Genomic DNA, 20,591 nt, shown 5'->3' on the forward strand with positions numbered 1-20,591 from the left:
GTTTCCGGTATCATCTTTCTTCGTGCCGAAACTCCATCAAGGACGTTTGTGTTTCAGAACAAAAAGACGGTCACAATAACACCATTTTTTGAAGTCCTTGTTATAATCAGAGCTACACTAAGTGGATGCATGTGACGGCGTCCTACCAGTAAACCACTGAGCCAATTGTTACACGTGTAGCCTCTGTGCCAGCTGAATATGCAGTTCGCCTTGCACTTCGGCCGTACGAAGGACCATTGCAGGCTGTTCATGATCTCTCAAGACATGCAGGCAATATTGAGCCATATTAGAAAGTAAGGTTATACAGACTTCGTTCCGTGAAATAGATCCCAGAGGCCTAGGCGGTCTGGGCTGGCAGACCAATTGTATATAGAGTCAAGTCAAGCTACCAACAGCCGAGAAGGAGTTGGTTAGTCAAGGACTTATGCAGCCCTAGTTCATTATAATCTGAATTGCCTAGATTCCAAGCCCAGCAATCCTGCCCTTGTTATACCCGTAGCGAGACAATATTGCTATTCAGAATTAGAAGAGGGACGATTTCCCCATTTCAAGTCCTCTTTTGGATAATCGTTATTCTCCCGCCATCACGTGGATTCCCACATCTCAAATCGATACAGTAATCATCGTAACATCGTTTCAAGTCACAAGAACATATGTCGTTATTTGGAAAAATGCTATGCAGTACCTGGGGCTTTAAGCGTGCATTCCACTTGAGAATAAGCCAGAACTGGCTACGGCTAACTAGGCAATGGGCTGGCACGGAAATGGTGGAGCGAAAGGGAGAGATAGCTATACGTTTTAACAAGTTACTACAAAACCAATGATCAGGTGCAATAAATGCTCCAGACTTACAGTGTCGATGCAGCATGCCCCATAGAGCCCAATGGCGGCACAGGCGTCCTTCACTCCCTGCGCAGTTGTCGGCTGATTTGGAACTTTGACAGTTAACTGTACAGCCCTAGCTCTTAATGAGCACAGAGGCGCTGAATATACCATCTTGACACCTTTTCACGAAATGGTTAGCTTCAGGTTGGATGTTGGTGGTCACGAGGGAGTAGGTGTGGGGGGTATGGAGGCCAAAACATTAAAAAGGTGCAGGTAAGGAGAAAATGCGTACTCTATGTAGATAGGAAGGCCAAAGGTATCATCCTTCTTACAGCACTGCGCAAATGTATTGATCCCAGGAGCTGCTGGACAGGGCATTTGCTGTCGGATCAGCAGCTGCGATGGCATAGCACGTACAACTCCGAGGCTAATTAACGTAATTGGCATTAGGAACTTCATCATGTAGGAGACGTATTTTAATTGAGGGCTCATCGGTAGTCTTTTCTTCCTAAGAGTTTAGCATGCACATAGAGCCGGAGGGAGAGGTGTATTTATATAGACCAGATTACAGTAACACAGATGGCAGTAATATAACTTACGGAAACTCTATGCCTGCGATCTACCAGACAAATAACCACAATGATTCAGCCTGTAAGATGACTGGTCAAGACATCCATATGCATTAATTGAGCGGTCAACTGACCAACGCCACAGTTGACGGTTCAGTCCCAAGAAATCGAAAACATCTCAGCCTGGTAGCGAGAACATGCTGAGTGATTGTAATACCTTAAACAGCCACCTGTTCGCCTCTTGAGGGAGTAGCGCATGACAAACCAATGAACACATTGCGTTAAGCGAGGTATGATCAAGCGGCGCAATTAGGGATTTCCGTCGAGCAGACTTCAATCATCGTCCGAGTTGTATTATTAATCTGAAAAGAAGTCGGATATTGCTTACATCTTTCTCTTGTGGTTATGACTAATCTTAAAATTTGGTTAAGGTAGTGAATGAAACTTCCTATTAGTATCCATAATGTTGAGATTATACCTTAGGCGACTTCTCCCGATAACTGAGTATAAAGACCTATGTTTATATAACTATTAGAGAAAGAGATACCTTTTCGTATCATTATTTATATATTATTCCCTAAACCAATACCAGGGTTGGAAATTAGTAATACTACTGTAATATTTAGTAATACTACTACTACATGTAGTGTAGTAATAGCACTTACTAATACTACTGTAGTTTAGTATTGCTATTACTAAATACTACAGTAGTATTACTACATACTATATGTAGTATTACTAATTTACTAATGTAGTAATTTTTTTAAATATAAAAATATAGAATTTTATTATTATTAATGATTAATAAGTATAAAAGTATATAAAATTTTATAAAGTTTTATACTTATTAATTAAACTATTATTTAACCTATTAATTAAACTATTAACCAAATCATTATTTAAGCCATTAACCTAACCGCTAATTGAACCATTAACTGAACCACTAACTGAACCATTAACTAAACCACTATTTAACTCATTAATCTATCTATTAAAAGACCTATTACCTATATTATTAGCTTAAGGGTTAAAAGCTTTAACTCTTTTAAAATAACTTAACGCATCTCCCACTTGACCTGGCCACCCAATTGACCTGGCCACCCCACCAGCGCATACAAAAAACGTCGGTGCGTTAATCACGTGATAATTTAATAACTTTACGAATATTGGTTGTATATAATAATAAAATATACCATTAGATTCATAATGAAGAGAGCTATTTAACGGTACCCCTTACTAATTCATACGACTTATATCCGTAGAGTTATTAAGCAATACGCTAAAGTAAGCGCTAAATTAATCCTTGCTTAGCGCCCCTTTAGCGTATTGCTTAATATCTCGCTTAATAAATTTTATAAAAAATAGTAAAAAATACCGCTGGATTTCTTATTAAATAACGGATCTAACGGTACTAATTATTAAATTGTAGGGCTAATATTGGTTAAGTTATTATAGATTGAAACATTGGATTTTTATATAGGTTAAGGGGGTGGCTAGGTCAATTGGGTGGCCAGGTCAAGTGGGAGATGCGTTATTTAAATAATTTAATATCTTTATAATGAAATTAAATATAAAATAATTAACTATAATGTATATTTTTTAAATTATAATTAATATAGATTATTAATTTATATAATATATTTATATAATTTATTAAGGTTTTTTTTTATAAAGTTTCTTTTATAAAATATAAAAATAATTGTAGTAAATGTAGTAAGTGTAGTAATACTACTTATAGTATGTAGTATTACTAGTAGTAACTGTAGTGTAGTAATTATACTTACTAATACTACAGTAGTATTTTAAAACAGTTACTAATAGTAATACTACAGTAGTAATACTACACTGTAGTAACAATACTACATACTAATTTGCCAACCCTGACCAATACAATACATTCATAACTTCATATTGTCTTCGTAGGTAGGGACTGGAGAATGAATAGGTGGAACGAAGGATTTCATCACATGACGCCGATGGTGACTGTGTAATCTGAAATACGAAGCTTGATGCAAGAGACTGCTCATCGGTTACGCTGTGGCAATCAAAAGGCTGGTGAGGGGTGTGTCTGTTCAATGTTGTGCATGTGATGGCGATGATACCTACACTTATTTCCATCATACAAATCCTCAACTAGATTTCTTATCGCGAGGCTAGCTACATTTGGGCTTGGCGAGATATTTGATGGCTTTTTTCGGTTTCTAGATGTGATCACTTGTCGTTCTAGCATCTTAATCTTGTGAGATAGATGATATCCCGGACATACTCCTATCAAGCAAGGAGTAGCTGTGTGCCGTATTTCTTTTACCACGTTTCCTAATAATACAGAGATAACCTTTTAACTCCAGTGATCGAAAGGATTATTTAAAATGATGTCTAAGGGCAGCATTGACGCGTCGCTGGCTATGACGGGAAATATGAAAACACAACTCAAGTCTGCGGACCGGGGTTGACAAGCGTGAAAGTAACTGCACACTCAAGGAGATCGGTGATGGCATTCAGGGTCACATGAGCTTCTATTACGCTGGCGTCTAGTTAAACAGCTCTGAGAAGTTAACTTGGCTAAGGCGGCTGTTATGACGGAGGCTGGCGTTACATATGTCCTCAATGGGCGCCGGCACTGCCACCAAGAAATCTATCCTCTCAACAGGAGAGTTCAGCGTCATTACATCTCTGTCGCGGCGCACAAAAGCACCTGTTGTACTCAAGTGAAGGAGAGCCCAGATACCCATCACGCTTCTGGGCCAAGGAACCCTCACCACTAAGTTGACCTTGATTACTTCATCACCGATAGAAACTATAGTCTTAGCGATAGTGCGGTCGCAACTTGACCAAATGAGTGGCCTTTTGGGGGCGCGTACTTCTTGTCCCCGTTAATACCGACGACTTTCGCCCGCTACCTAATGCGACAATGGCAATGAAGACACAGTTTCGGGCGCAGGTGCTGTCTTTCAGACGCTTACTAGATGACCACGGAGGTATCTCCATATTACGTGTACCAAGTGTTTATCTCTTAGTCTTATTCGACTTGCGTGTGATTAAACCAGGCAAGTATGGCAGCAGCTGTGAACCCAAGGATGCCAATAATCATACCGATAATCCGACCTCTGTCATGAAAATATTCACCTAGCGAGAGTGCTTATTCGATTAAATAATCCTATTACTTAATCAATGATTTCATTTAGTGTTTGTGCGGTCAAGTTTATGCCAACATCTGGGCGAGCGTGATTATGGGGAGTTTCAATTTCGGATGCGTTCGTCAAGGGAACTGCAGAACTACAGTAATGAGCACCTTGTGAGGAGCCACACCACTTTCTGCTTTCATTTCGGGTGTCCTCATAACTTGAAGCGAGCCACTCTCATGAAAGGGCAAATCAAGTAAAGAGATAAAGAAACCTGTTCTGCCCCCATTTGTGCCTGTTCGTACAAGCTGAAAACACAGCCACTCACAGTACCAAAAGCTTCGGATACACTGTAACATGACACTGTACAGGGATTGCTCACGCGACTTGGCTTTCAAAATCCAAGTCCAATAGTACTGGAGCCAAGTGAGTCGCGAGCTCAGACTCTACTCATCGTATCTGCGTTTGTGAAATGTTGAGGACGAAAATGAAAGCCTTTTTGGCAAAGCTTCATCGACCGGGAGGGTCTCGTGCCCCTGTGCAGGACCGCGATGCGCGTGACGTTTTCGCCGGCCTGCCGTTTGAGCTCCATGTGCTGATCATCGACTACCTAGAGCCGAGAGACATAGACGCGGCCCTCAACGCTAGTCGCGTGCTGCGACTAATTTGGCTGAGCGATGAGATGTGGCCCGCTCTAGCTGATCGTTGGTTTCCGGGACTGGCCCAGCAAATCCGTCTGGCGGATCTTGATGAGTCGGTGAGAAGTGAGGTTTTTCGTCGGAGCCTTCATCGCTTGTCAAAGCGGATCGCTGGCAAGTTCAACGCAGCCATGCACTATGGTTTCGGTCTTGCATCAGATGAGTTCTTTCATTTCAGCAAGAATGTTCCCGTCAATGAGGGAGGTGTCCATTCCTACGACAGCGTGGAGAATCTAGAGATAGATGATGCGCAGCGGTTCTCTCGCTTCTTGATGTATCGCGACGGCCGTGTGGCTTGGTTTCCCGAAGGATATAGCATGCCAGTACGTCAACTCTATCATTTCGAGTATTGTTGGGACATCTTACAACTACTAGTATCCTTGCGACTACTGACACTAAATGTTGTAGTATCTCGCTGTTGTCGATGACCTGCGATCAAGGACAAGAAAGGTGTACCTATTTCCTGATTACGGCGAGTCGATACGTGGGTACAAGACAGCTATGTCCCAGAAGCTTTTTATGATGGGCCATAACACTATGCTGCATGTCTGGCACCTGGAGCTCAATCGTATGGAGAGTATTGAACTGCCCGAAAACTTCCAACGTTGTATTACAGAAGGTGAAAGGGTATTGGTGGTTTGTCAAAGTTCCGATCTATATCTATGGACTTTTGGCGGCAAGCTGGTATATGTTGATAGTGAGTTAGCTCATTTGCGCATTCCAACATCTTCTGAGTCGTCCCAACTACTTAAGAAGTTTGGTTTTCTTAGCAAGCCATTTACGCCTCAATTGAGCAATCTCTAACTTATATCTTAGTGAATAAGCTTTCTTGCTATCCGCGGGAGTTTGTTGTTTTGGGCGGACCCCCTGTTTGGACTCCAAGAATCTGGCTCTCCTCTCAGCAAGGCTTGCATCTCAGGAATAGCCAACTGCTCATTGACTTCATTCTCTCGCCTGCTCTCAGCAACGTCTTTTTTGCGATCACCCTAGCTTTGGATGAATCTGGGAAGCTGGCGGTGTATGAGATATGCGACGGGGAGATAGCAGCGACGTACGTGATGAAGGAACGCATCTACTCTGATCCGAGGACAAGTGAAAGGGGGCTTCTGAGATGGGAGAAGCTGAATTCTTATGGAGGCTACTGTCTAGTCCAAGTTATTCAGGAGCCGTTGACCGCAATCGATGCTGCAGATGAAGAAGTTTGCCCATGCGGTCGGAAGTCTCGACAACTTGTGTCGTTATGTTTCAACATCTACACGAAAACATTCACCGTTCTTCGACACCACCTTAGTGAGCTAAGCCCTTGGATTTCACATGTTTGGAATGACAGACTATTCATAATGGATGATCAATTTCATAGACGACAGGCTGGGCTGAATCGAAGGCCCGTTATGTCGCTCGCCCCTTGCATTGAGGCTGATACACGTCGGGAGACAGCCAACCCTATCGTTATGTACACTACGATGCATGAGAACACACCACTCATCTACCGCCGACACCAAGTGTCCTTTGATGCTGGGGAAATGGGCGAAAAACTTAATATTGAGCTTGGGCTTGATGTCCTGCAGGAGTTCTCGCCAAGCCCAACTTGGAAGGAGGCTTTCATCCCTTCTCCCTCCGAGATAAACCCTGGGCGGCTGGTAGGCGATGATGACTTCTTCATTTTCGTCAACTCGCCTAGTTATACCCTCCTCAGCTTCGGGGAGGGGTTTCCACCAAAGCAGCCTCTTGCGAACGAGACCAAATATTGGTGGAGGAAGTCTAGAGTGAAGGATGGCACGAAATGAAGTTGTTGTTGAGGCAGATGTCCCTTGCTTAATCAATCCAGATAAATGGCCTAGCATTAACCGGCGAGCTAGATTGGGTTTAGCGTTAACATTAGCGCTTCGGTATGATTCGACGCCGTTTTATACTATGGACTTGATAAGGTCTATGTATAAATCTGGGCGATTTCCAATGGGACGGCTCACCTCTCTGAGGAGCCAAGGATTCTTTCGTTGCCCCTTGCTTTAGCTCCAAAGCTAGTCATGTCGACAATCAAGCCGTTCGACCCATTTCGTTCAAACAGACTAGTCTATCGCGCTGTGAACGACTCTCCTGGAGATGAGGCATTCGTCCATGCAATTCAGCGTGACGCCGAGGCGCAGTCTGGCTCTAGCTATGGGTTGCTGCGACCGGAAAGCATGCAAGCTAGCAAGGAGTTCAAAGAGCACCTAGGGAAGTCCTTGCTTGGCGTTATCATCTGCCTGCCGCCGACAAGTGAGACCGAAGTTGCCGGCGAGCCTGTTGGCATCTTATGTTTGAAAGCGAACCCGCCGTCTTGGGCTGCGCATAGGTGGACTGACATTAGCATCGATATTTTGAAGCAGCACCAAGGGAAGGGATATGGCGGTGAAGCTATTAGATGGTCGCTCTGGTGGGCCTTTCAGATGGCCGGATTGCACCGCGTCCAAATTCAGGCTTTTTCATTCAATACTGGTGCCATGAGGCTCTACGAAAGGCTCGGGTTCAAAGAGGAAGGCCGAATACGTGACCACATGTGGTTTTCTGGAAGGTAACTAGACGTACACCCTCACCCCATCATGATAATCTAAGTTTAATAACTTTTCTTCTTAAGCTGGCATGATGGTCTCATCTATGGCATTCTCGAAGACGAATGGCGGGAAGGACAGAGACTAGCCGGGAGAGACCTCACATCTTGTGTTTGAGAAAGCATACACATCATTGTTCATACTGAAGGGTCACTATTAGTGATTATTGGTGCAGCTTGTCAGCTCTGGAATAATGTGCATAGAACAATCAACCCTGTTCTGAAAAATAGTCGAGCAATTGGTTACGTGGAACCGATTTTGCATGACATATTTCGTTGACGCTTCGGTTCGCACTAATAAATATGACGAATCCTATCTCAACTGTCTTTATTGGTTAGGTCTATTATTCCCATAGCCCAACAAAGTTGCCAATGTCTGCAACATCCATATCCTCATTAAAAACACAACAGTACCAAGATCTATCTGGCCTGCGGATGATCGCGCCTGACCACTATTGAAGCGACTAGTGGTTGGAAGAGCCCTTCCTTCCTGCTCGAGCTCCGTTTGGGGGCTTGCGAGGTTCGAATTCTGGCTCTCTGTGCTCTCTCCCATCAGGGACACGTGCTCATCATGGTGTTGAGAAGGTGGCGGGGTCGAGTATACTGTGCTAACGGGCCTTCTTGAATCGTCATTATTAGAGTTGCAGATAGGGTTCAGAGGAATGACAGGTGGTGCTGTCAGCCACCTCGAGGAAAGCGAAGCTATGTTCTCAATCGTTGGTGCGGTGGGATCTTCGTGCTCTTCTAATAGCGCTTGGGGGCTCGTGTTATTGACAACCGAAGGTTGTGGAACTGGTGCTTGCGGCGGGTCGTCGAAGAATGTCGGCTGTTGGGCTCTTCTTACTTCAACTGGAGCAGTCATGTTTTCATGTTCCATCGCTAGCTCGAGGCCTTGAACGAGACCGTCGAGTGGTGTCGTGAATCTATGTCGCCCGTTGAAGTTGACGAGCGTTGTAGCGTACTTCGCGTTATGTGGATTAGATGCGAACTTAAGCTTCCTCATCTTGTGTCTAATCTGATGCCCGAGGTCTGACGTCCTGCTCTCGAGCTTCCCGCTAACTTCAACGCGCATGAAGAAGGGCTGACCGCCATGAACAAATGAGAATGCAGTGTGGACAACGTTATTATGTGACGACTGAGCTTCCAACTCGTTCTCGGTGATTTGCCATTGTAGAACTTTGTATGCCCAATTGTCTTGTCCTCTTTTGCGTCCTGTCATCAAATGACTCTCAAATGTCCACCGACACTCTCTCACTGTAACTTTGGCCGACTCTCTGCCCACGCCCCCGGCACCTCCGAACGGTCCTACCTCAACTGAGGGGATGAACCTATTATGAGTGGTAACTTGCTCATACTACAGTTTACTAGAGTCAGTGACTGCTCTCCCACGTTGAATGGGAGTAGGTTTCGGTTGTTATATAAACTTGGGAGACATGCTTGTGGCTCTCACAGGCAATCACGGCCTCTACGAGCATCTAGAATAGGAGGAAATGACTGAGAATAGCATACCTGTGGCTGCCCGGTCATTTGTCTTGGACCATACTTGACGATTTGAACCGGCGTTGTGGATCCCGGATGCGGAAACTCCCTGACAAGATGCTCGTCGTGATCGTCTAACGTCACCTGCACAGTTGCGCTCTTCAAGCGACAGTCGCTTGGTTGACTAAAAGCCAAATCTAGATAGACGATGCCTGCCGAGTCACGACCCTCTAATGTCCCCCACTTCGACTTCTTGAATAGAAACCTGCAATCCACGTGAATCTTGCCTAGCGAGGCCGCGCCAAGTGAGGCATGGCTAGAAACAAGGTGATCGAACCGCTTGAAGTCGTATCGTCCAAATTTCCTGCTGTAACCATTGACAGTACTCAATTCTGGTCGGGGCCGATCTGAGGATATGGCTTCCATTATGGCCACGGTTGCTGCGCGTTTACGCCTGAGATAATTGCATACATACTCGATAGAAGAGAGGCGTGATTGACTTATAGAATAATGCACTGCCTCACACCAGTGAAGTGGCCAGGGGAGGATCAGTATGCCTAACTGGGCGGGGATTGTTCAGCTGGGCTTAGCACCAGCAATGTCGGCCCATGCGAACCCATGTCTGGTTCTGCCTTACTTACATATACGGTCTAGACCAGTTGGAGGCATGGTCGCATCGTGTTACATAGTACTTAAGCCACTTGATTTTGGACTAACGCGATCCCAGCACTGGCTGCGTGACCTGATCATCTCACAAAGTTATCTGGTGAAGATGTCTGTTGTCAATTCTAAGCCTATGATGGACATCGTTCATTATCATGTCAGTTTGGTCATCTTCTGAATCTAGCATGGTTAGCGACGACCAATTTCCGGAGGCAGAGCCATATGATTGGCACAGGCGGGCTGGGCCGTCTACACGGCCCGATCCCCAGCAATCTTGGTATCCCCCAAACAATTATTTTCAATATCCAGGAATTGCTCCATACTCGGCCAATAACTTAATGTCATATGCACAGCACCCAGCACAAAATCCAACCTTCAGAGCTAGATGGGATGCGTTCAATCTCTTTGACGAGGAGGAGCAGGAGCGAAGAAAGAAGGGAAAAGAAATCATGCCAATTCGGCCAGTCATGAACGGACCGCCGCCGCGTTGGACTTTTTATCCGGGAGGGTATGGACCGGCACCATATTACGCACCTTTGGGGAATCCCTTTCCGTCTGGCTTACCGCAATCCCAGCCCTTGCCATTGCCTCTCCCAACTGCAGGAAACTCGGGGGACACGTCGAAAAAGCACACCAAGCATGTCCGTCAACCCGATCAAGTGCCGGGGACGCGTCAAGGGGAGGGTACACGAGGCGGAGAAAGCAAGATTATTCAGAAAATTGATGGCATTCTAACCCCGAGTTCTGAAGACCTGACTGTGCACCTTACGATGCACCTTGAAGAGGATTTAGAGGATTTCCTTGACGAATTGAGTTGCTTATCTAGGCTCGGACATTTTTCGTCTGCGCAAAAGTTCTTCCAAGAGCACCTGCATCACCATATAGATAACCCTTATGTTCTTGTTTGCTGGGCCGACCTTTTGCTTCGTCAGGGAGACTTCAAAGGTGTTACGCTTATCAAGGATGACGCGATGTATAAGAACGAGGGTGAACAGTCAACTGCGGAAGAGTTGAAGCTTCTGCGACTCAATTGGGAGCTTATTCAAACACTGGCGAAGAGCATGACATTGGATACTAATAGTGCTGCTTCTACTGTCTCGGAGGAGGCAATTGAAGTCTTAACTGCGATAGCTAAGGGTTCGACTCTGGATGGCTCTATAAGTTCGATTGAAGTGAGTACCTAGCTATCCTTAGAATCGATTATGAATTGCTAATAGTCAGATCGAAATTATTGCCCTTGCCCTTAGACTTGCTGGCCATCCTGTCCTCATTTCTACATGGGTGAAGCATGGCGCTAAGGATATAAATACCCCTTTTTCGCGTCTTTACGGGACTCTACTTCGCCAAGGACGCATCTGGGATTTCCACGATCTTGTTGTCTTTTGGCCTAAAATTGAGGATATAAAGACTTTACTACAAGATATTTTCGACAAAGATTTGATTCCCAGCTTGGAGGCGATGATATCAGACTGGTTAGAATCTATACATGGTTACGATTCCTCGACTACGCTGGGCTTATTAAGCATAATGACTTATGTTATGTTGGAGCCCGTGCAAGCTTCGGAAAAAGAATGCATCGATATTCTCAAGTTGTGCCTGCCTCTAGCCATATCAGTTGCTAAAAATGACCCCAGTGGTCTAAAGTCGCGACCGTACTTGAGAGTCCTGCTCGCGAAATCTCGATTCTCCGAAACGGCAAGCCGACAAGCAATGGATAGCCTATCGGCCCAATTGCAGTCAGCGCAGGGTGTATCTTATTGCCCTGATGTTGCATTGTTACCAATATACGTGCCATTCGAGAATGAAACGCCTCAATGGGCGGCGATGGACCAACCCCGCGAACTGAAAGACCCAATTAGACTAGTTTTGAGAAGTGTCGTGGAGCTAGGTGATTTGCAAACTGAAGTTATCGCCCGACGGGAGCTCATACGACTCTCGAAAAACCCACGGGATGAATTTGACTTGCTTTGCACATTGCAATTGGCTCGCCAAGGTGACCTAAGTGGTTATGGCCTAACACTCGCTTCCAAGTATCTAGTGTCAAACACGAAGGAGGCAAAGGAAGAACTGGCAATTTTAATATCACGACTCTTATCAAAGATCACAGCCATCAACTTCTGGGACCCTTCTTGTGAGTGGATTCTCAACATGCTATTGTATAAGCTAGAAGGAAAATCGCCTTCGATAATCCAAGAGATGTTGGAAAGAAGCCATGCCAATTATCAGCAGATGGATGACTCACTGCTCCGAGAGATTTCAAGAAAGATGCCGATATTGAAGGATTGGGTAAGTCAACAGACCAGAGTTTCCACAGAGGACCGGCCTAGAAATACGGCGCCGCGGACGAGGTCTGCCTCCCGCCGAAGTAAAGAATTGAAACCAAACAAAACGAAGAGCCCAGGAATTGCACAGGCAACGGGACAGCCAACTACCCGAACACAGCGTGAATCGTTTCACGAGAGGAGAGAAGCGCAGGACACTCCCCTGGCGACGGGTTCGAAATCCACGGATAAGCGACAAGATCAAGAGCCCAACCTAGATGGTGCACATCCACACACGCAGATGCCGAATGATGAGCAAATAGGTACTGCAGACGAGCCAAGAAATGTCCAAGAAATCCCCATCAGTACATTTTCTAGACCGAACGATGAGTCTCAAGGGGGACGTGAATCGGTGGATGTCAATATATCTCAAGCCACGAGTCTTCCAATCGAGTCTCAGAATCGCCGAAGGTCGCTCCATACTCAAACATATAGGGCTGCGAATCTCCTAGCAAGGGAAAGACCTAAAGATGACATCAAGCTCGCAGAAGATATAAGAAAAAGGTTGGCAGCTGAGTATGATAGAAAACTTGACGCCGAAAGGAATTTTGAACAGGAGCGGCAAAAGGAGCGGAGCGCTTTACTCGAAGAGCTTAAGAAAGGTATGGCACTAAGTCTCCTGATGATGATATGATTTGGGCGGTATCAGACGAATATTAACACAGCATGCAGAAGTTGAGGCGATCAGAAGAGAAGCAGTAGAGCAAGCCGAGAAGAAAGCCCGCGTAGAAGCCCAAGAGCGCGCCGAGCAACTAAGATGGGAGAGACAACTGCAGGAGAGCAAGCTGCAGAAGGAAATAGCGACGGTGAAAGCTAAGGCGGTCGAAGCTGAGCGAGATGCCAGATTCGAGGCGGAAAGGGAAGCAGCTCTCCGACAGGCAGAGAAAAAGATCAAGGAGGAAATTGAGATCCAGAAGATGGTAAGCTTCCTTCTATACTGTGAATATCTCAGGTATCTGTCTAAGAATACCCTCATATCCTTCCTTCTTCATTCATTGCTTTCTAAACCCATCGCTGACCTTCCCAAAAGAAAGATGAAGAAGCACAAAAAAAGGCCGCACACGAGCGCCACCAAAAGATGGAAGCGGAGAGAAGAGCGCGCGAAGAAGCCGAAGCAAAGAAAAGGTACAAGGAGGAACTAGAGCGGAAAGCCGCAGCCGAGAGACACGAAGCGGACAAAAAAGCGCGCGACGCTGCCACGAGGCAAGTCGAGGAAGAGGAGACGCGGCAATGGGCCGCGGAACAAGCGCAAAGAGACCTGGAGACGCAGAACCAGATCCATTTCAAGGACGCGATAGGGCGGAAATTCGCGATCCCGTTCAGCGAAGGGCGCACGTGGCAGGTAAGACAAATCGGACTATCATGCAATTCATTTGAAGTCGCGCGAAATGACTAATGGCGGCACAAGCGTATGCGAGAACTTATCGAGGCGACATTTGCTCATATTGACGGCCTCGCGGCGTAAGTAACTCCCCTCGACCCCAGACTATGATACATCTCTTGGGTAAGGCCGGGCTAACCCACTGTTGTCCCAGCGAGGTCCAAGCAGGCCACTATGACTTAGTCGATCCCGACGGAAGCATCATCTTGCCGCAGACCTGGGACCAGATCATCCAGCCTGGCTGGAACATTCAGATGCAGATGTGGCCAATGGTACCCGGGCCAGCGCAGCCAGCCGCGGTCCCACCGCCGCCGGTACCATTTACAATACCAAGCGTCGTCCCGCCACCCCCCGCCCCTCCTGTCGCGAACCAAGGCGTGACGGTCATCGAATCCGAGGGTCAAGGACGGGTCTCGTCGGAACACGCTGACGCTGACGATGACGACGATATATCATCTGGTTACGGCTCGGATCCCGGCGCGCGGAGACGGTCGCCTCGGAAGAAGATAGCGCATGCGTTTGCGGCGCTGAAGGCGAGTGTTCTCCGCAGACGTCGGCGCAGCGCATCTATTACGTCGACGGAATCATCGCTGCGCAGCTTTGACGATTGATTGATGGGCGTATCTGCTAAGCTGTATGTAGCTCTGCTTACATCGTCGGCGCGGGAACAAATACCAAAAAGCGAGGCAATATCCAGTTTGGAAAAGTCATGTTCTGTATATATTTGAGCTCTATTGTCAACGTCTTTGATACCCCCCATGCGATTGATTCTTGTGGGCAATCCCTGAGACACCCTAGCTGGATTTGCTATATCCTATTTCATATCTCGAGACACGGAGAGGCGAATGTGCGGCAACTAATTAGAAAATCTGGCTTATGTATGTATATGAGAAGGACATGTATATGTTGATATGATGCAATGAGTTTGCTGAAATATTGCGATAGTGCCAAAGTGGCATTAGCGTTGACTTTTGCATTTCATCAGAGTTCTCAAATGTAGATGGGTACAGGTCCGAATCTAAATATAAACACCCTTCTAATCGTAGGATTTATTCTAAATATATGTCTTCTAAATCATTCGTCCGAGTCTGGTCTCTCATTGAAGTCCGACTCCTCATCGACTCTAGAATATGAGGGTAGTTTAATGAACAGCGACGCGCAAAACATCACAACACATAGAACAGATATGCCAAAATAAGGTAATCCGATCCAGGCACCGCCGTATCGCATACCGAGCGAGAATAATGCTGCAAGTGCAGGTGAAAGCCAAAGGTCGCTTGCAATGGCCGAGAGACCTAGGATTGTAAATAGTCGGGTTCGTTGCTCAGCAGTGACATAGAGTGTGGCGATTCTTTTGAGATAGCCCTCGCTTGACACGCCAAACGCGAGGATAATAAGTCCGAAGATGAAACCCGGTATGGAGCCGGACAATCCGAGGATAAAGGTTCCTATCATCGATGCGATATACGACGCTCGAGCTAAGAACAGGTCGCGTCGCTTGTCATCCTCGAAGCGAAGCAAAGCCGGGGTTCCAGGGTATACAAGTGCGGATGTGATCCAGGGCATTATGAAGAAGGAAATGACAATGAAACCAACGCCGTAGGTGCTTTGGATGTAACCCGTGTCTGCGATGGGGATGTGATACCGCTTGGAAGCGAACTGGCTGAGGAACTGATAAGTACTGAGCACGAGCGAGAGCTGAAGCATAGTAATGAGCAGAACCATGATCATTGACAGGGAGGCGAAGGCGCTAGCCGATTTCTTCAGTTCGCCAAGTGCTTTCGTGAGGCTTGACTTGAACTTGTTGCCATCTAGTACATCGCCTTTAGGGTCGTGCTTAAGGCTCTCTGGTACGAGAAAGATGATGGCGGCGGAAAGTAAAACTAGTATGACTGATAGAAGGAATGGCGGCCAAGGACCGACCGCCGTCATAAACATTGAGGCCAGTGCCGGAGAAATCAAGTTGCCGATCATGCTGGAGGCATGGATTCTCATGAAGCTAACGGATCTAATTGCTGATTTAGTAACAGTACCCTATGGCTTGTATTTTAAGACTCCTCACCTCTGAGATTCCTCCACCACATCTGTTGCCATACTGGTGAGGGTGGCGGCGACTACAGGATTGCCACCCCCCATTAAATAGAATACTGGTGATATCCAGACTAGTCGGGGAGAGAGCGCCTGAGAGAACCATCCCACGACCATGATCCAGAGCAAGGAGATGGCCATGCCAGTTAAACCCAGCGCAAACACCGGACGACGGCCAATTCTAGATGCGGTCAGAGCAGATAGCCTTAATAGAAACAGCCACACATAATTTTCAGAAGGGGGAGGCATCCCGACTTACACGTCAGCGACTATACCCCAGGGCAGAGCAGCTACTACGCTCACGGCGGCATTGAGTGAATTCATGATGGCGAATAGGTAAGTCAGCTTGGACTGAATGGCATCAACCTTGCACAATTCTTCATCGATAGGCCCGTTGTCGCTATGGATCTGGTCGTAGTACTGGCGACACAGGATATCCTCGAAGATTCTCGTCATGGCTAGATTTTGGAAGCCGCCGCTCGCAGATCCAATGAAAATGGAAATACACAGGATAGCAAGGATCGTACTAGGCTTGCGAGCCCTCGGGACTCGGCCAACGAGCCAGGTAAAAGGAGACTTCTTCGCTCGCAGCCCAGGCTCGTTGGCGACGGAGTCATGGGCCGTTGGCACTTCTGAAATGAAGGGCGTTTGCTCGGTGATGTGGGCGATGTCATCGGCGCTGGAGCGCTCGTCAGTGGGTGACGGGGCAGCCATTGTCGCCGAGGCTATTCGGGCTGGGGTAGTCCCCGACTGTACACAGAGTAAATAAAAGTTACAAAACGATAGAAATAAAGTAGATCTCTAAAACTATTCATCACTGCATGCCTGTCTACAATGAGCGGACGTCCTGGAGGACATGCTTATCTTCTAGATTCTAACATAAAGTCCAACATTGAGGTCAAGATGAGAGGAGAGCTATAGATAAGTAGGGCATAGATAAGGTATTGGAAGTGTCTAAGTCCCTGCCGAAGCGCGAGACCAGAGGAGACCATTGAGGGGCTTGTCAGCGCATCTAACCACTAAGAGCAGGTCCTGTAGCCAGAGCAGCGAACAGCCAGCTCGATGGGGGTTGGACAATTCAAAGTCATCGGAACCATGACCATTAAGATGTTGAAGTTAGTTTCTCATCCTCATAGATGGATGCCTCCCAGGGACTCTAGTATTAGGGTAGTTAGTCACTGAACCATTCTGAGGCGCTCACTGGGTCATACCTACACATTGAGCTCATAGAGTACCTACACGCTAAACCAAGTACCTACCGGATATCTACATAGGTGCCTATATTGCCTATATAGATACCTACAATGTAGGTACCTAGGTAGGTTCAATGTTGTTAGTGCCTGCCTATAGTACACCCCCTCTACATAGGCAGTATTCCGAACTCCGACCAACGCATTCAATAGGTAGGTACCGATCATTAGGTAGGCAAGTACCGCGCAGGTACTACGTAAAGCTTAGGTACAGGTACATACATTATGTCGTGGGTGCCTAGTATCGATGCACCCAAGGAGGTACTTACCTAGTAGGCTCGTGGGTATCCGGATACCAGGTAGTCATGTACCTGAAGAATAGACCCTGAGTGAATGTGATGCCGTCTTTCACTCCATTGTTACTGCGTCACATTGTTCCTCAGGAAAAGGGAAGCAGTAATCTCAGAATGTCTAGAGGTGAACGGCTGACCTACCTACCTATGTACATATATATGTAGGTAGGTACATAGTAGGTAAAGTCCCTTGCCTGGGTTATTCAAGTATCTAACCTTACCTAGGTAGGGATCAACACAATATCATTAGTCAGCAGAAACCATCTACATATCTACCTTGGCAGATATCCAGACCTCCTATTATCCAGAAAGATAATATGATATGCTTCATTGAAACTTGCTATGTTGTCTTTGTGAAACCTTAGAGGCTATATTGCCCAAAATTTGAATGGTGCTCACGGCTAGAGGGATACTAGTCATAGACTGCTGCCTCTGATCCGGAGTGCATATTAAAAGATGAAGTAAACAATTTCGCCTGTACCTTTCCTAGCATCACAAATAACCATACACTTCCATACATTGTTACAAGTACACTGGAATACCGGTAGCTAACATGTAGGATGGGATCAGATTAACAATGGTACATGTGGAAATGAACCAAAAGGTCAAATAACTTGCATAAGGCAATAGCCAGCCAGGTCTTTCTCTTATCAATCACACCTCTTCTAGTTTAGCTTGATCAGTCTTAAGGTAATCGCACTACGGACAATAGGAAACAATTTTCTTAACAGTACATTATATTCCTATAATAATGAAGGGAATCTATGACTTTGCGTGCTAGTAAGTAAGGTAGAAGAGTATCATATGCCTGGACCATCAATATAGCAATGATTTCATGCTACAAAGTAAGAACTGGACAGGAATGTATTGCATCTTCAGTCTAAATAGAGTCTGGGAGAGAACAATTCCACAAGCAGTTTGCCTTTCAGCATCCTTAATGCCATAAATATACCAAGGTACTTGCCTAAAGTATACAATGTTCGGATTGATCCGTGCCCATTGTGAACATACTTTCTGATATGCAGAACACAGGTGAAGTAGCTAGGTTTTCCAACTAAACGCTATAACCGTTGCTACAAGAGATATTAAACATGGAAATAGAATTTCAGCACAAAACTGTTTTTGTGGTAAACCCCACGTGATTCATTCTTGATAAATAGAGCATTTGCCGTCCCCAGCCTTCCTCTTCTCTCTCTTCCACCATCTTTGATCCCTTTATCCAAGAGTCGTTAGGCAACATTGGCTTTTACTACCTTTGCATCTATCAACCGCCCAAGACTTCTTTGCATTTCCATCATTGTCTCTAATTAGCATACACAAGTCTCATCACAATGAAGAGGCAACGACATGTGCAGGAGGACATGCAGTCTAAAAGACATTGCCCTGCGACTCAAAACAACATCACGGCCCAGGAAAACGGGCCTCAATTCAGCCCGTGGCCACCTAACATCGCTCCAACTCAGACTTGTGATCCCCGCCAAATCACACAGGATCCCTCATACTATGACCCTTCGACGCTCAACGGATACTGTTCTCCCATGGCCTTCACCGGAGAGCAATTTGACCCCACGGGAGTCTCTAACCAAACTTCACTACAGTTCACAAGCAATAATGGAGGTTTCATCAACAACTTCTACTCCCTGCCAAATCCCTCATTCCCCATGAGCACCACGCTACAGAGTCAACAGAGCCCGAATGCGGCCTATCCCACCCCCCCAGCAACAAGCCAACCTGTTTCGAGCCAGCAGACCTATGAGCTACAGCAATGTGTACCAACTATGCCTTCGGTGAGATTACCTTTCGCTATGAATAGAGAATCTGAGCACCAGACGTGGTACAATGTTCTTGGACGGGCACCTCTTCCAGTCCCGGCTACATACCAGTTCACGCCTCGTATGCCATACAATGCACCCAATCGACCTGTCTCAAAAGACATGGTTGGGGTTGACATGGCAGCCTATTCAAAGCCCCAGCGGAAACTGCCAGTGCCCACACCTTTAACACGGGAATCGCCAACTTCAGGCACTGAGATTAACAAACCGTTAATGCCCACTCTTGCCAGTGGCGACCTAAGCGTCCGGTCGCCTATTCCAACATCAATCTGTGAAGTCGAGAAGCCGACAGACCCTGTCCCTGCGGCTGAGCCACAGACTTCTACTAGAGTCCCAGAGGTATGTAACGAGCAGACTGTACTAGTATTTCCCCATTCCTATTCCGCACTCTAGATGCAAGTGTAAAACAAACCTAGAACTAACAGCTTGTAGACCGAAAGTGACTGTGACTTCACCCTTCTTGACCGCTACGAAGGCACACTCGACCAAATAGATTGGCTCCAGAAATACGTAGATGACCATGATAAGAGCGAAGAGGAAGAGAACCGCAAAGTCGAGGAAGAGCGGCAAAACAAGGGAAAAGGGGCTGAAGAGAAAGCTCAGAGATTCCGCGAAATGACACAGTCAGCCAGCTACCAATTCCAGGATCCCAAGGCCTCCTCCGTGAACCCGGCATTGCCAGAGGTTCAGGTTCAAGAGAAGGTGAACCTGGCATTGCCAAAGTCTCAGGCCCCAGAGAAAGTGATCCGCCTCGGAAAACCAGGCCCCAAATGGTTCACAAAGCGAGACAGACCCGAAACGAAGGGTTAGTAGCGTATGCTGTACGGCCACCCAACGATGAAGGGATCGTGTTCAAGGTCGTCGAAGCGAACTGCTCTATCCAGGAGATCGCGCAAGGTCTGGAATCCCCAATCCGAGATATTAAGCTTAATGACACCTTTTCTGGCATGAACGAGAAGGCTGTTAAGCGCTGGTGCAACTATCTCCTCGGCACTGTTCCCGGCGTCGATGATGAGGTAATTGTTTGGGCGAAGTGAAATCGCCGTCAAGTCGACAGATTTCGTATCTCAGCGTGACCATCTCTACGATTGATGGGACTCGTGGGATTGCCTAGTTGTATCGCGGCAAACCTTCCAACGACAACCATGATGTTGAAGATACGCATACATTCTTTAGATGAAAAGCAATAAGAACAGAAAAAGAAAAAAGAGAAAGGGAGAAAGAGGATAGTGATCGTTTTTCCTTTTTTCCTTTGACATTGGGGAAGAACATTCATTTTACCTTACACAAGATGATTAAGAAGGAGTTGGGAGTTTTCACGTATAACGAACTTGGCGCTCTCCAGCGCTAGAACTGCATTACGATATATGGACCACGGAAGATACGCAAGAAGCATTCGCAAGAAGCATTCGCAAGAAGCATTCGCAAGAAGCATTCGCAAGAAGCATTCGCAAGAAGCATTCGCAAGAAGCATTCGCAA

At 46.4% G+C, this 20,591-nt stretch overlaps 6 protein-coding genes across 6 annotated transcripts; 4 read left to right on the forward strand and 2 right to left on the reverse strand.

Annotated features, from left to right (window-relative positions):
• The first annotated feature begins 4,469 nt into the window (after positions 1–4,469).
• On the forward strand, positions 4,470–7,121 carry F5B22DRAFT_139638 (uncharacterized protein). Its single transcript, XM_047969038.1, has 3 exons — positions 4,470–5,537; positions 5,623–5,911; positions 6,031–7,121. Exons 1-3 carry the CDS (start codon positions 4,989–4,991, stop codon positions 6,999–7,001), a joined length of 1,809 nt encoding a protein of 602 aa, XP_047831079.1. The 5' UTR covers positions 4,470–4,988; the 3' UTR covers positions 7,002–7,121.
• On the forward strand, positions 7,060–8,027 carry F5B22DRAFT_139650 (putative GNAT family acetyltransferase). The gene is made up of 2 exons (XM_047969040.1): positions 7,060–7,768; positions 7,832–8,027. The coding sequence occupies exons 1-2, from the start codon at positions 7,242–7,244 to the stop codon at positions 7,920–7,922; spliced, it is 618 nt and encodes a 205-aa protein (XP_047831080.1). The 5' UTR covers positions 7,060–7,241; the 3' UTR covers positions 7,923–8,027.
• On the reverse strand, positions 7,825–9,898 carry F5B22DRAFT_139643 (uncharacterized protein). The gene is made up of 2 exons (XM_047969039.1): positions 9,314–9,898; positions 7,825–9,158 (listed from the first exon to the last, which is right to left on the reverse strand). The coding sequence occupies exons 1-2, from the start codon at positions 9,707–9,709 to the stop codon at positions 8,133–8,135; spliced, it is 1,422 nt and encodes a 473-aa protein (XP_047831081.1). The 5' UTR covers positions 9,710–9,898; the 3' UTR covers positions 7,825–8,132.
• A 76-nt stretch (positions 9,899–9,974) lies between these two features.
• F5B22DRAFT_605733 (uncharacterized protein) lies at positions 9,975–14,598 on the forward strand. The gene is made up of 6 exons (XM_047974874.1): positions 9,975–11,118; positions 11,168–12,869; positions 12,940–13,187; positions 13,298–13,609; positions 13,676–13,728; positions 13,803–14,598. Exons 1-6 carry the CDS (start codon positions 10,102–10,104, stop codon positions 14,257–14,259), a joined length of 3,789 nt encoding a protein of 1,262 aa, XP_047831082.1. The 5' UTR covers positions 9,975–10,101; the 3' UTR covers positions 14,260–14,598.
• Positions 14,584–17,002, reverse strand: F5B22DRAFT_605736 (major facilitator superfamily domain-containing protein). Its single transcript, XM_047974875.1, has 4 exons — positions 16,952–17,002; positions 15,996–16,892; positions 15,711–15,917; positions 14,584–15,656 (listed from the first exon to the last, which is right to left on the reverse strand). Exons 2-4 carry the CDS (start codon positions 16,448–16,450, stop codon positions 14,723–14,725), a joined length of 1,596 nt encoding a protein of 531 aa, XP_047831083.1. The 5' UTR covers positions 16,451–16,892; positions 16,952–17,002; the 3' UTR covers positions 14,584–14,722.
• Positions 17,003–18,610: 1,608 nt separating this feature from the next.
• F5B22DRAFT_646327 (uncharacterized protein) lies at positions 18,611–20,148 on the forward strand (the record flags this gene model as incomplete). The annotated part of the gene is made up of 3 exons (XM_047978717.1): positions 18,611–19,450; positions 19,544–19,852; positions 19,903–20,148. The coding sequence occupies 3 exons, from the start codon at positions 18,611–18,613 to the stop codon at positions 20,146–20,148; spliced, it is 1,395 nt and encodes a 464-aa protein (XP_047831084.1).
• Positions 20,149–20,591: the final 443 nt, after the last annotated feature.

Source organism: Xylaria bambusicola (assembly GCF_022495145.1).
Source record: "Xylaria bambusicola strain CBS 139988 unplaced genomic scaffold F5B22scaffold_19, whole genome shotgun sequence".
In the NCBI taxonomy this organism is placed as follows: domain Eukaryota; kingdom Fungi; phylum Ascomycota; class Sordariomycetes; order Xylariales; family Xylariaceae; genus Xylaria; species Xylaria bambusicola.

Bases quoted from the DNA above. Each gene is read 5' to 3' on its own strand.
- F5B22DRAFT_139638 (XM_047969038.1), top strand. From the start codon at position 4,989: ATGTTGAGGACGAAAATGAAAGCCTTTTTGGCAAAGCTTCATCGACCG. The intron at 5,538-5,622 runs GTACGTCAACTC...TAAATGTTGTAG, and splicing joins CCGAAGGATATAGCATGCCA to TATCTCGCTGTTGTCGATGA. The intron at 5,912-6,030 runs GTGAGTTAGCTC...CTTATATCTTAG, and splicing joins CAAGCTGGTATATGTTGATA to TGAATAAGCTTTCTTGCTAT.
- F5B22DRAFT_139650 (XM_047969040.1), top strand. From the start codon at position 7,242: ATGTCGACAATCAAGCCGTTCGACCCATTTCGTTCAAACAGACTAGTC. The intron at 7,769-7,831 runs GTAACTAGACGT...TTTCTTCTTAAG, and splicing joins CACATGTGGTTTTCTGGAAG to CTGGCATGATGGTCTCATCT.
- F5B22DRAFT_605736 (XM_047974875.1), bottom strand. From the start codon at position 16,450: ATGGCTGCCCCGTCACCCACTGACGAGCGCTCCAGCGCCGATGACATC. The intron at 15,918-15,995 runs GTAAGTCGGGAT...GACCGCATCTAG, and splicing joins TGGGGTATAGTCGCTGACGT to AATTGGCCGTCGTCCGGTGT. The intron at 15,657-15,710 runs GTGAGGAGTCTT...ATCAGCAATTAG, and splicing joins GTGGTGGAGGAATCTCAGAG to ATCCGTTAGCTTCATGAGAA.
- F5B22DRAFT_605733 (XM_047974874.1), top strand. From the start codon at position 10,102: ATGTCAGTTTGGTCATCTTCTGAATCTAGCATGGTTAGCGACGACCAA. The intron at 11,119-11,167 runs GTGAGTACCTAG...GCTAATAGTCAG, and splicing joins GCTCTATAAGTTCGATTGAA to ATCGAAATTATTGCCCTTGC. The intron at 13,729-13,802 runs GTAAGTAACTCC...CTGTTGTCCCAG, and splicing joins CATATTGACGGCCTCGCGGC to CGAGGTCCAAGCAGGCCACT.
- F5B22DRAFT_139643 (XM_047969039.1), bottom strand. From the start codon at position 9,709: ATGGAAGCCATATCCTCAGATCGGCCCCGACCAGAATTGAGTACTGTC. The intron at 9,159-9,313 runs GTATGCTATTCT...AGTAAACTGTAG, and splicing joins AAATGACCGGGCAGCCACAG to TATGAGCAAGTTACCACTCA.